The 15,169-nt window shown below is 36.3% G+C and overlaps 1 protein-coding gene across 1 annotated transcript; it reads left to right on the top strand.

Moving 5' to 3' along the window:
• Positions 1 to 13,198: 13,198 nt before the first annotated feature.
• Positions 13,199 to 14,890, top strand: LOC114271438 (C2H2-type zinc finger family protein). The gene has a single exon (XM_028213061.2). It carries the CDS (start codon positions 13,704 to 13,706, stop codon positions 14,712 to 14,714), a length of 1,011 nt encoding a protein of 336 aa, XP_028068862.2. The 5' UTR covers positions 13,199 to 13,703; the 3' UTR covers positions 14,715 to 14,890.
• The last annotated feature ends 279 nt before the right edge of the window (positions 14,891 to 15,169 follow it).

Consider the following 15,169-nt stretch of genomic DNA (forward strand, 5'->3'; position numbering starts at 1 on the left):
TGCGCGCTGTCCACGTTTTTACGCGCACGCCGGGCGCTGAGCCACGTGCTGCACAGTACGCTGAGCCGCGCTGTTTTTCCTCCGCGGCTAGGCTGGCTTGGCTGCTTGTACTAAGGCACTGTTTGTTTTGTTTTAAATTCTGAATCGCGTTAAATAGTCATAATTAATTTGTTATAGCTTTGTTTTAAGCCTGGTTAGGACCGTTAGACTCATAATTAAATTTTCTATCTTTTGTAAAATTTTCAAAATTTTATGAAAATAAAAAATATTTTTTCTGAAATAATAATTCATTATTTATGCTTTAAAATGCATCTGGTGTTGCATGATTAAGTTTCTGGAGCTGAATTTTTTATTGTAGACTATTGTTGTAGTTTACTATTTATTGGTATGGTTATTTCATTTTGCCAGATTCTGAAATATTTATTTCTAATTTTATTTGTGTTTATTAGTTATTTAAAATTTCAGAAAATACCAGAAAATTCCAGAAATTTTCAAAAGTGATATACTTTCTGTTATGGCATAATTTGAATATTAAATACAGCATATTGTTGTTTTTTGCCTAGAGTTTCTAATATGTTGTAATTAGAATAACATGATTAATTGTTATTTGTTTAAATTCCATTATTAATTGTGACATAGCATGAGTTGGTTGTGAATCTACATTATAATACTATTGTATGGAATTAAAAAATTTTATCATGCTTTTAGACATGCCATAGTCAATGAGAGGTTATTCGGTTGAGAGAAATCTTAGTAGATTTACTCCCAAAAACCAATACTTTGTGCATAAATTGAATTAAATTTTGGATAATTGTCACATGTGGCGCAAGAGATGATTACGAGCATAGCGGATTTTCGATCTTGCGACTTGTGTAATATTGTCACTATTTAATTTAGATTTTTGTGGCAAAATTATATTATGCTAATCAAATTAATCCCAATACGAATTTCTCTCTAAATTGACTTAGCTTATGGAAGTTAATTGGTTGACCTAGACTTAGTAGAGATGTTCAAATGTGAACAATGTAATCCTGTTCTTTAGATGAGCAAAAGTCTTGGAGACTTTAGGTCAGACCTTAATTGAGCCAAAGTAAGGAAATAAGACTCAAAGTCGCCGTGGTTTTGTTGCCTTGTTTGACACAATAAAACTAATGTGTGCGCTATGGTTAGCGGCATGCTACGTAGTTTTGGTTGGCGAGTTTTGGAGTTATGAAATTATTAAGCCCTCAATAGATCTGTATATGATCTTGACTATTGAACTGCGCAGATTGACTTTGTAATTTGACTTGTAATGATGTTGCATCATTGGATGAAATAACATTCAAGAGTCACGTCATCTAAGAAATGCGAGCGTAAATAAATTAGTCATTAAGTGTAAGACGAGTAGCCAGTATGAGCAATGTTTTGCTCTCTACCCAATTATTGGAAATGGATGGAGCAAAATTTCACGCACTATAATAGTGTGCGTTGAAGTATCACTTGAAGTTAAAAAATTAGCGCTTAGTAGCAGCAAAATCTATTAGCACTAAGTGAAAAAATTAGCGCCAAGTGGCTACAGAATCTATTAGCATGGCCAACTTGTCTAAGTCTGGACACTTACTGTTTCCACACTTGAGTGTGAGACATGATGAGGTGCTTCTTTGTGTGATTCCTTTACTAGGCTAACGTTTTGTTTTGAATAACGTTTACCACTAAGCGCAAACGTTGCAGCATAGTAATGAAAAGGTCAAGGCTGACAAGGTTGTTATGACTCTAAGAATTTGACGCATCGCTTGTAAAAGCATTGCGTTGAATTAGACTCTTTAGCTTAATTCGCGCTTAAGTTACTTCAGGAGCTGTCATAGATTGATAGCTTATTCTCTCCTTCTTGTGGATAGTAGAATTAATTGCAAGTAACTATGAAGCGAGAAACAGAGATGGCAAGAGGAGTATCGTCATTTTTCAACTAGATGCAGTAAAGTGTATGGAGAATAAAATTGACTTGAAGATGTAGGGGATTAGCACTTACTAGTTAAATTTGTGTCTTAGGCGCACTTGATATCTCCATGACATCCTTTTATGATCTATTGAATATGAATTAGTTGTGAGCCATTACCTAGTTGGGCCTAAACCTTTAAAACTTGTCTTTAAAAACTCACACATCAAGATGATGGGAATTAGTTTATGACATTGGTCATGAACTGGTGGCTTATTATACTTAATCACATTAATAGGATGATGACACGATGGTTTGAGTAGGCTTTCTCGGGCGCACTCACTTATGACATCCTGCTCTCATGTGAATGTGTAACTTTGTTCGCAATGGATGCACACAAGTAAGTAGGAAAGTCGTAGAAGGTCATTTGTTTTGGCGTATTTAGTCCACTATAATATTTGTGACTAGATATGTGTAAGGGTATGATAGCTAAGCCTCAATCTCAACACATTTATAGATTACGAAATGCATTTGAGTCAAAACTATTTGATCTCCCATAAGTCAAAAGTTTTGAGATGATTTTTGACATTGCACATATGTAGTCGAGATCAATTAGATATGAGCTTTTGTGCTTTTAGTTTTGACCAAGGTGGTGAGTATCTATTTGAGTTTTTTTTAGAAAGCTCTGTGAAGAGAAATAGATGCTTAGAAAGTTGATTATTCCTAGTACTCAACAACCCAATGGTGTAGTAAAGATAAGGAATTAAGTATTGTTAATGTTAGGTGGATGATGGCGCAAAAATGTTTCCTAATTGGGAATTACACTTTAGTTTGTTGCCTATATCCCTAACTAAGTGCCCTTCTGTAATAACCTCGACCTCTAATTAATGCTAAACCATGATTATTTATGCCTAACAGTAATTTAAAAGGAATCCAGAACTAAATTGCATATGTATTGCATTATCTTTGTGTTTTTATCTGTTTGCCATAAAATGATCTGTTCATTTTTACTTTGAACTGCGAATTGAAAATCTTATCGGCGTCCGAGTCAGAAATTGACTTGATATATATGTTAGTTAGGATTTATAGAATTTTATGGTAGGTTTAATTAAAATTCGGTTCAGAACGATTAAATTAAATTAAATAATGCTAGGTTAAACATAAGTTAGTTGAATGCAAGTAATTACATTTCTGCCTCTAAGTGGGCCACTTTGTTCAATCTTGATTAGGAGCTTTTGATATATATCTCAGCCATTCTTTCTTAGACCAATTCGAGAGAGAGAGGGAGAGTAGGAGAATTTGAGTTCAACAAGAGATTTAGCTTGGAGACTTAGAAGAATTAAAGAAGAATTGCATATTTGAGCTCCTACACCTAGAATTCAAGACCTAAGGTAGAGATTTCATCCCCTTGAACTTGAATTTGAATTGTTTCTTTCATGGTTCATGGTTAATTAGTGTCTAAAGCTAGGAATTGGGTTAAAATGTTGAATTGGGGATTAATTCATCTATGCATGCATGTTTCATAGCATTTTGAAGGATGAGTTTCAAGAATTTCCTCATGCATGTGTTGAGTCTATTCTGATTTTGGAAACACAATGAGTTTCATGTGATTTGGTAGCATTTGAAGAGCCTTAGCTCAAAAATGTACTTGCATGTGATGTTCATCAATTGATTTTGGATTTAAGTTGAGTTTGTGCGAAATTGGTTTACTCTTAGACCATGATTTCTTGAAATGATCTTTTAAACATGTAGTTCTATGAGTTATTAAGTGTTTTCCAAAGTTTTGGGCCCAGAAAACTGAGTTTGATGCTTTAAAGGTCGAATTTGAGCTTGGTGATCAAATTTGGAATTTCTATAAATTTGATCCACGCTCGAGCGTGCACTCTGAGTACGTGCACTTCGCTCGAGCGACGATGTTTACGCTCGAGTGTGAAATGCATATACCCAGAAGTTCTTGTGTTTTACAATCCGCTCGAGCGAGGAAATCCACGCTCGAGCGAGGTTTTGAGTCTCACACTCGAGCGCCTGTCGAGCGTGAAAAACAGCATCCAGTACTTTTGTCAAGGTTTACAGTCCGCTCGAGCGAGGAAGTCCACGCTCGAGCGGGGCTTCATTGTCTGCATGTCCGCTCAAGCGAGGGAAGCCACGCTCGAGCGTGGACCTTATTTTCAGCAAATCTTGAGAAATGTTTTCCAACGCATTCTTGTATCCTCATTCCATCCTAGGCATTTCTAAGCCATGTTTAAGACTCCATAATGAGGATTAAGGGTTAGAAACACACTAAGAGCAAACGACATAAGTTATGTACAATTCGAACGTGTATTTCAAGTGTGTGTTCATATGTGTGTTCATGTAGGTCACGCGCCTCAGAACAAGTGAAGGGCCACCTTACCATCTAGTTAGGGCTACCAATCATCTGTGAGTAATAACTTTGTAAAGTTATTTTCAATGTTAAGTATTTTCTGAATATTATGATACGAAACAATTAGTTCTCTGAAATGCTATGCTATGTTTGAAATGAATGAATGGTTGTCCAAGATTCTGAAAGTTATTTGTGGCATCCTTAGCATCATATGATATGCGTCCCTTATGGGTCACCAAGTCCCTTTATGGGTCATCAGGTCCCTTTATGGGTCATCAGAAATGTCTATGTGCACATGAGTCATCAAAATGCCTTCGAGGCCGTCCCTTTATGGGCCATCGGATTTGTTAACGCTAAGGGATGTACCACGTATGATTATATGCAAAATCTGAATATGAAAATGATTATGAATATGTATATGAATCCGTTTCTGATAAGAATTTGTTTTCTAACTCTGTGATGGACATCATCCATTAAATCCTTTACCTTGTTATTATTCACTGGGCTTTAGCTCACAGTTTATATTATGTATGTAGATGAGCCGGCGTGTGACCAGGGCCAGAGTTGACGGCCTTCATTTCTGTTTTTGTCAGCCAACCGTTGTGCCTCCCGAGGAGGTTCCGATCGAAGTCTAGTTGCATGGCTGTTTTTATACTTATGCCAGTTTCTGAATGTTTGTAAAGTCAAGTCTTGGGAACTCCACTTCTGTAAATGTTTTGTAAATATTGAGGTCCTCCGACCGACACGCTTGTGCATATATATATAAGTTTCGAAATGTTCTGTCTCATGTACGTTATCACAGCTCATTGGACCTTGTCTATGTTGTATTATTGCTTCCGTAGCCCCTTATTAATTGCTAATCTATTCAAAGGCCTTTGGTAATCCACGGATTACTGGCCGATTACGGTGCTAAACCTACAGGGGCGGGTTTGGGTTGTGACACCTTCATATCAGATTTTACACTCCATTTAAGTAATGGGTTAGCAGAGAGCCATTTGTGGGCAAACTGTAACCATCAAAGCAACTTATCCTTATTTTACTTCTCATAAGGTTGCGAAGTTAAGACATAGGGTTCTATAACGCATTATTGTATGCTGTCTTGTATATACATAGAGTTATGTGGCACATTATTGTATGCTGTCATGTAAACCCTCCGGGTCATGTGCATATAGGTAAGCAGCTTTGTGGTAGTGTAACTAAGTCACATAAAGTTTTCTTAGTAAGGGTGACATGAATAGAGTTTTTGAAGCTCTATAAGATAGAGAATTCTAAGCATAGCGCTTTATGTAGCCTAGTTGAGAATGGAAAGAAATTTTCAATATCCTAGGGACAGTGGGAGCGATGTGCCTACTAATAGATTAATCCGTTAGAGAAGAATACTCTACATTCTTAGTTGCGTGGTAGCAAATGTGAAATTTTTCCACGTCATCACTGGGTGATTGAGAGGGAAACATTCATGATTACTCCGCAAGATGATAAAGAGCCTAGGATAATGCCAAAGGCTCTAGTCCCCTGTTTTTAGAAAGTGGATTAATGTTGCGCAGTTTAAGACAAAGTCTTTGAGGATTAACCATTTCTATAATTTGGTTGACTTTCCATTATGACGCGAAATTGTTCTAAAGTTTTGCGTAATTTGGATAGTCATTGTTGAGGCATAAGGCTTGCTAGATACTGAAAAGTCGCACCATTGAGGAAAGTGTAGACCATGAGAAGACTTCCTCCTGGGGAGTGAGGTTATTTTAACTTAAGCTATGATTGACATAAGTTCAGAACATTGATTTGTGGACATTGTGACCCAACTTTCTCATGAGAGAATTGGATAAGTAGATTCGCAGAGATTTACCTTCTGCTTTTATGTTGAAAAGTTAGGAGTGCAAAAAAGGTTGTTAGTTCCAATAAATCTTTTACAGCCTAAAATAGTTATCCAAATAGTGGTTCTTAGATTTCGTCAAGCCATGATAGGCCAACGATGATCGATGAAGACCACTGAGGCACGATCAATGGTCCAAAAGAAGTTTTTCCTTACTTAGTCATTTTGGAGTCTTTTATAAAAAATTTCCGCACGCCTTGTTTATTATTCACAAGCCTTTTGAACTTTTTAGTAATGAATGCCATTTCCTCATTATCATCATCTGAATCATTTTCCTCATCCTCTTGATGTTTCAAGATGGATTTAAAGGCTATTCATTTTTTCTTGTTGTTGTCCTCTTTTTCCTTCCCTTCTTACATTATGAGCTCATGAGTTAAAAGAGATCTCATGAGCTCATCTGTACTTAGCTTTGATAAGTCTTTTGCTTTTGTGATAGTAATGACTTTTGTTACCCAACATTTTGGCAATAACCTAGGCGCTTTTCTTACAATTTTCACATTAGTATATATTTTACCAAGAGAGGTTAAACCATTTATAATATCAGTAAAACGAGTAAATATATGAGTAATGGTTTCATCAGGCTTCATCTTAGAATGCTCATAATTGTGGACTAGCAAATTAACTCTAAACTCTTTATCTTGTTCAGTTCCCTCATGAGTTACTATGAGTTTATCCAAAATTTCTTTTGCAGTCTTACATGTAGAAATTCTATTGCGGCCACATTGTTTTATCATACCCTTTCTTCTTAGGAGGAAGATTTTGCTGAGCCAGAATACCCTGACCATCCAACAAGGTCTACCACGACCTCTGCCACATTCAGACATCCTATGCGAGAGTATAGACATAGTAGGATTAATGCGGAATCTATATACTCACACATCAACCAACATGTCACACCCGAAAAATATCAACCCTATTCATATATCTATTTCACATAAGACAAACCACATAAGCATATAAGCACATAGAGCACATACAGATCACTCTCTTAAGATATCAACTTGTCCCACAACACTCAAGGACTTCCAAATGGAAAAAGTATTGATCAGGTGGCTTTCCAAAGGAACTTCGATGAATATGATAGGCACAAGTTGTATCATAGAAGTTTAACCTCATATCCACATAGTGACATAATGCATAAACCCATAAAATATGACACAAACGTCCCATCCCTACATGATAAACCCTTATGACATAAGCAACATCCCACAAGATCCTGGTATTCAAACCCGATGTAGCTCTGATACCAATTTGTCACGCCCTGATATTTCACCACCATTCATGATGCTAAACCAAGAATATCCTGACCAATAAGGATAGTTCAAAGTACTAAATAATCTATTACAGATATCACAGTCTTCTCTTCTCCTTTGAACTACTCAAATGATTACACAAAAGAATCGCTAGTTCATAGCATAAGAGAGGATGCAAACAAAATGCCCTAAATGCTTACATCTTTCAAGGAATTTCCTTGAGTACGCAAAATGTGGAGTTCTAACTCCGTACAAAAATAGCCCACGGCTTCATCATTTAGCACAAAAAGGAACCTTTGTACTCCCATTCACAATTACGTCTCCATGTTAGTCACTTTGGTAACGCATCCACATCATTCCCTGAAAGGTTGTTAGTTTTGGGATAAGCAATTGCTCAATAGGAAATATCATTAACAAATTATATAATTCATTGCAATGGATGAGAAAAACCCATGTCCGTTCCTTTGTAAAACTTTGGATATCAAATTAAACATTTTTCATGACTAATTCATTTCCTTTCAAAATCATAGGGTATAAATATGATATGATGTCTAGATACAAGAGCCATAAACTATAGATATGAAAATACATACATATAAGTATATGGAAAATATAATCCCACATTTGTCGATTCTAGAAACGGCAGGACGTTGAGCACCTAAGACCTCATTTCTCCACATTTGCCAACTCCAGAAACGGCAAGCTCATGGACACCCAAAATCATGTCTTTTCACATTTGCCGACTCTAAAAACGGCAGGCTCGTGGACACCCAAAAATCTATTCCAACATTCGTCTGACGATATGCTCAAGACAGGGCAATTAGGCATCTTGACTCCCCGTACGGGTACCAAAATACATAACACAACTCAAACCAAGACCCAACTCACAATCCGGACTCATACACTACTTAACTCCCTTCCAATATGTTATAAATATTAACAATTCTAATATAATTAATGAATGCATATGATGTATGAGTTCACGATCTCAATTTTTCCTAGGGTGATTTTAATTCACAATAATCCAACAATTTAAACATTTCCAATTAAAGTAATTCTTCAAGTCGTACCCATCATCCTCTCAAGATTTTGTAGAAGTTCCCAACGTTTCATGCTTCAACAAATAATCAAGCCAATACCTCTAATTTCATGATTGAGAGGTCAATTGAACCAAAATCCCCTTGTTAAACAACTTTGAAAACTAGGGTTTTAAGAAATTTGGGGCTTTTTCCTTTGAAAACCTTTAAAGGTCAATTCTCATCACTCATAGCATAATCATCCACACCATACACAAATTCTTCAAGAAATTTATAAGGAATGAACCCCTCTTTTTGGCCAAAATCCACTTGATAACACATCAAGTCTCATACTTTTAAATATCTATATAACTATAATGAAAATATCACATATACATCCCAAATCAAAGATATAATGAGTTAAAAGTATCCCTACCTCAAGATTAAAGGCAAGAGATAAATACCCAACTCTAAACTTCAAAACATGAGAAAACAATTGCTAGAACTTTCAATCTGGACTTGTTCTTCAACCCCTTTTGAACATCTAATATGGACATTAGTATAAATCAAAAGGAATCAAGTGTTTAGGGGGTACTATCCCGAATAGACCGCTCAAGTGAACTTTTTACCGCTCGAGTGGTAAATGCATGGTTCTAGAAGTTTCGCAAAGGTACACTGAAAATATTGGTAACCTCATTTCTATGCTCGAGCGACCACTTCACCACTCGAGTGGTCTCGCCTACAAACAAGCATAATACTAGAAGCTCTGCATCTCTGCTCCAACGACTGACTGACCGCTCGAGCGGTCTCCCAGGACAAATTGTTACATGTCGATTGCTAATTACATGGGTTTAAGGCAATAATAGTGCATTATCTCTCTGAAAAGGATGTCGAGGGGGAATTTGATTCCACTTTCAATGATTGATACTACGGAAAAGGGCATGTAATTCTCCCTAGGCATTATGGAATTGTTATCACCGGTTAATCTAATTTGGATCTCGGCTGGTACGTTAATTTCCTAACGGAAGTGCTCTAGTTTGCTAGGGGAGCCTACTCTCTACTTGAACATTCCCATTATCTCGGCTAAATATTGGGGTACTTAGGGTTTTTGATTTAGGCCCTAAAGTGTTTTGGGTTGAAGGTTTTGGTAATCTTATGGAGATTCTAGAATGTAAATGTTTCAGTTTTCCTACCGTGTTAACAAATCCCAATCCTAGATATAAGATTGTGCAAGAATAGTAGGAAATATGCAAGAATGTGATCTAGAAACAGAAGAGTAGCAGAGAGAGCAGATTTAGAATCAAGAACAAATGCATGAAAAACAAGTGCTAAGCATGGAAGTTACAAAATAAATTGAAAATGCAGATATCATAACATGGGGCGATGTTCCAGAAATTGAAGTTCATAAGAGAAATCAGAATTGATTAATGAGTCTAAGTACAGAAACTTGAAAGACATGCTCAAGAACATAAGGAATAAGAAAAAAAAAAGCATAAAAAATGAATATCGAAGATGAAGAGCTTTGGAACTTACAAGTCCTGAATGCCGAAACGGATGTCAGAATCGCAATCACTATAATAAAACGCTTCAAACGATCGGAGCAAAACAAAAATTAGGTCGCTGGAGAGGATGAACAAGGACTGTTGCAGAGACCTTTGAAGATTTGAAAATAGAGGTTTAGAGAGAGAGAATATAGAGAAGGTTGTGAATACATAAGTGAAGAGACGGAGAGAGAGGGAAAAAATTTTGATAAAAAATCGAAAGGGTAGCAAGAGTTGTAATTTCAAACCCTTAGGCGACGTGCCTGGTTGATGTCAGGTGATGTTAGGCGGCGTGGTACAAAGGTGAAGTGACATGTCTGAGGCGTGACAAGTATGACCTAATGAAGGAGTGATACGTGACGGTTGAGGTAGTTATTTCGTGACAGCTCACACGCATCTTAGGTTCTTGATATTCTTGAACTGGTGGAGTAACGATCCCGGCTAGTAGTGCAATCTCGGATGAGATATTGATTCTTCGTTCCTGATGAATAGACATTTGAGTCCTTGTTTTCTTGATGCCGACGAGTCATGATCTCAGTCGGAGGAGTTTCTCTAGCATGTTGTTTAGCCGACATGTTAAAAGATCAGACAATATAAATTTCATCACCTCAAGTTGCCGAGATAATAAAACATAGGGGGCAGTTATAGGGACATATTTTTAGGGTCACACCATGTGGCTGAGGTGTTTGCTGAGGTGCTACGTGGGCAAGTCGTGATGCCGAGATTATTGTGATATTACCGAGATGTGGTGCATCAATATCGGAATCTGAGATATTTGGATAAAGGACAATAGTCCTAGATAAGTTGAGACGCTTAATTCGGATAGATATGAGGCTCTATTGAGATCATTTTTATTTGATTGAAAGTTCGAGATAAGTGCTATGCTTGAGTCCTATGATATGAGACTTCTAAGGGACGAGGGCACTGTTGACTATAAAAGTAAGGCACCTCCGTGGGTCTAAGGTATGCTTTTTCTTGTAAACTGTTATTTGAGTTATATCTTTTTTAGATAAGTGACTGACTTGATCGTTAAAGTACTCCCGGATGGATGAGCTACCGCGGTATTCTTCTCTTCTTGTGTGTAGGTGTTTAGTTTAATCTATTTTGTCACTTGCTCGCCAACTAAATTCCCTATTTGATTGTGAGGTTAGAAATCAATACCCACAGTATTAACACCCTGCAATTTACAAATCTTCATAAACTTAACCAAATTCTAACCTAACTGAAGAAACAAAAGAGTATGATCAAATTATTTTACTTGTTTATATTCATAGCTAATCCTCAAATTGAGTCATTAATTTAATATCTTATCTTAATCGACCTTATAGGCTTAGCATTATGAAGTCAACTTGTCACCTAAAACTGCAAAGCATGAAATTTCCACACCATTGTGGGCCATAAAAGAATTACACTAGATACATAGGAGTTGTATGAAATAAGAAGAAGATAGTGGGAGGGGTGAAAAGGCAAATTAGAAGAAAAGAAAATGGAGGAAGGTTAGAAAGAAAGAAAGGGAGCAGCGCAGATTCCGTGGTTCCAGCCTTGCACTCCAATCATAGCCACCTCCTCTCCTAGTAGAGAGACACAAGCAAGAGAGAGAATCTTTGAGGCAAAGTAAAATGAACTAGTATACTAGCACAGAAGGAACCATTTGGATCATATCTTAGTAAATATAAATAATTTGTTTTCAGTACCAATTAATTCTCATCTCTCATGTTTCACATGACATCATCATCAATTATTAAAAATTAGATGACTTTTGATCTTCTGAATATCAGTAATGAAATGAAAATCTCTGTTGCATTTTACAATATTGAAACACCACATCAAAATCTAAATCTAAGGATCTATAATTACAAAATCATGATTAGTTTTCTAAAGTTCCTTACCATTTTTCAATGAATTTTAAATATAGTCTATATAGATTTTTCACATCCATTGATTATTCCATTTATGAAATGGATAATACCTATGATTTTCATATAAAATTATGTACATTATGTTGTTTTTCATTTCAAGTTTAAAACATTTACAATTGTGGTTCATAATTTCAAAAATATCATCACCTCATCATCCTGAATTTTATTTTTATTTTTATTTTTATTTTTTATAAAAAATTTACTTGTGGATCATTTTTTATATAAAAAATAATAATAATAAAAGTAAATAAAACTATAAATAGGATTGAATAGATGCTCAATTTCTACTACTAATCCATTGGATAAACTATTTAGTCATTGGAACAAAATAATTTAGGGTGCAAATGGAATTGCATTTTCTCTATAAAAATGGTGCATGCTCTTAGTGCAACCAAGCAATTATAGTCTTCTTTTAGTTTTGCATTATTGTCCATATATATTAAATATCAGTAAATTTAGGTATTCAGAAAAGGATATTCAAGATTTTATTTAGAAAAATAATATGTAATCTGGAAATAAAAAATGTATTTTTTTCTCTATTAGTGCAGTTTGTCACTCATGTTTACTCTCAACTAAAAGATTGATTATCTATTTCCTATCAAGATCTTTATAAGTGTTTCTCCTAGGTTTATGGGTATATGTTGTTAGACTCTATTAAAAGTTAATTATCCAATTTAATGTAATTGTTTAGATATTTGTAAATATAAACATTCTCTTATTGATTATAAAAAAATAAAATAAAATAAACTAGTAAAATTCTAAGTAATATTTTGCACATGGAATTTTCTGGACTCTTATTTCAATTCTTTTTTAACTATTATTTATGTTTTGAAATTCTCATACAACTAAATGATTGAAAGTACATTGAGATAAAAAGATACAAGAATTTAGAAACAAAAAATTCTTAGTTGCCGTTCTACAAGAAAATGCTAAACATAGTGGTGAATAACCTTATCGTATACATATACCGTATACAAAAATATGTGAAAAGTATATGAATATATATATATATATATATATCAAACATGTATTGGTGATTTTGATCTCTTTAACATTTTTTTGTATATTAATCAACGGCAAATAGGGTGTGGGTTAGTAAAACTCTTTTCTAAATCAATTCTTTACAATTTAATCGTATAATAAAACACAACCTTCTTACATAAGATGAATTCACAAATTTAATAAATTTTATTTCAATTGAGAGAGTTACACAATTTTGTAGACTTTGGAATTATTGTTTCTAAATACTAGAATTAGTGTGTAGTGGTGGGTATGGGTTGGCAAAGGCCAAAGTATGTGAGGAGAGAGAGAGAGAGAGGGGGGGGGGGATAGTGTGAAAGCGGACTTTACGTCCAACCAACCTCACCTCCTCCTCCCAACTGTTTTAACTCCTCCCCTCCCCTTATTTAGCACATCCTCTGTTTTTACAATGTTCTGTTTTTGTATCTCTCTGTCTCTAAACACCTTTCACTTTTCTCTCTAAATTTACACCCATTCATTGTTCATATATAGCTATATCCAACCATAGCTTCGAAGAATGGCTACGCATACTAATTCCCAGTTTACTCTGTTCCAAGGTATCATCTTTTGACTCCTTGGAACAGAGTAAACCTCTCTCCTCCTTGCCCCCCTCTCTCTCTCTCCATATATATATACACACACATAAATATATACGTATATACATAAGGTCATCCCCCCAAACATATACGCTTCCACTCACCACCTCTCTCCTCCCTCCTCTCTTCTCTCTCCTGCCCTCCTCTCTTTCTCTCTCTCTCTCTCTACTCTGCATTTGGTGGGGGTGGTGTGGTACTACAAGCTCTTAAGATGGAAGTTTCAGAGGAATTGAATGGTGGTCCTAAAGACCCCACAACCCATATCGTGAAAGGCAAGCGAACAAAACGACAGAGGCCTCAGTCTCCGATTCCATTCTCAATCGCCACTCATTCTTCCAGCGGAGACGGCGGAGGAGACAATACTAATTATGTTGCCACCGCCACTGCCACCACCACTTCAGTTGAATTCATCGAAAGCGCTACCGAGGAAGAGGAGGACATGGCGAATTGCCTGATTCTTCTAGCTCAGGGCCGTTCTAGAGACCCATCATCAAAACCAATCGATCAGGATCACGACCACGACCACGAACACGAACACGATCAAGAAAACATGGGATTCAAATTCACGAGTAAGAGATTTATCGAAGCACCATCGACAGGTAATGGCAAGGTTGGAATGTATGTGTACCAATGCAAGACATGTAATCGAACATTTCCTTCGTTCCAAGCTTTGGGAGGGCATAGAGCAAGTCACAAAAAGCCCAAACCACCGTCCACGGCGGAGGAGAAGAAGCCGATCACCGCCACCGCCACCATGGCAGCATTGTATTCCGATGAAGAAGAAGAACAATTCAAGTCCTCTTCCCTTTCTCTTCAATTGAGCAATAACAGGTCTTTCTATGGCAATCCAAAGCCTTTACCAAAAGTCCACGAGTGCTCCGTCTGTGGGGCCGAGTTCACCTCCGGGCAGGCCTTGGGAGGCCACATGAGGCGCCACCGCGCTCCGGTTGGTGCCAACACAATCTTGTCACTGAGTCCCTTGAGATGCGAGCCAGACGATCACGAAATGAAAAAACCCAAAATTATGTTGTCATTGGATCTCGATCTCAATCTTCCGGCCCCAGATGATGAATCAAAATTTGCATTTGCTTTCACTTCTAAAAAACAACAGCAACAACAGCAGCAGCAGCAACAACAACAACCACAGAAGCAGCAGCAGCAACAACAACAACAGCCTCTTGTGTTGTCCGCCACGCCGGCTTTGGTGGATTGTCACTACTAAGGGAGGTCCAATTTTTTTTATTTTCCATTTTTTTTAGCTTCTTATACCATGAAATTTACATCAATGTGAAATACTCGTCATTCTTTTTTCTTTTATTGTTATCATTATTCAAAATTGTGGATTCTTTGGATTCTTTTTGATGAATATGAGAATTGGACATTAAAAATTCTTTGAAATTCTTTGTTATGAAATATGGGTTTGTGAGATAATTGATTTATAGAAAGTGAATGAAGATAGAGCATTCTTTGATCTTACTTTCGTTTTTATTGGGTTTTTATTTTTATTTTTATTATTGTAAGGAATGTGAAGTGTACTTGAAACAGAGAAAGAGTGAGAGGTTGGTTTGGAATTGTCACCACCAAAACCAAAAGTCTTTGAAGTTTAGGTTTCATTGTTTCATTTACAAGGAAGTTTCTGTGTCTCTCTCCTTGGTTTCTCTCTCATGTAAGTGTTGA

The sequence above is a fragment of the Camellia sinensis genome, chromosome 8 (genome assembly GCF_055761805.1).
Source record: "Camellia sinensis isolate YWXY chromosome 8, ASM5576180v1, whole genome shotgun sequence".
NCBI lineage: Eukaryota > Viridiplantae > Streptophyta > Magnoliopsida > Ericales > Theaceae > Camellia > Camellia sinensis.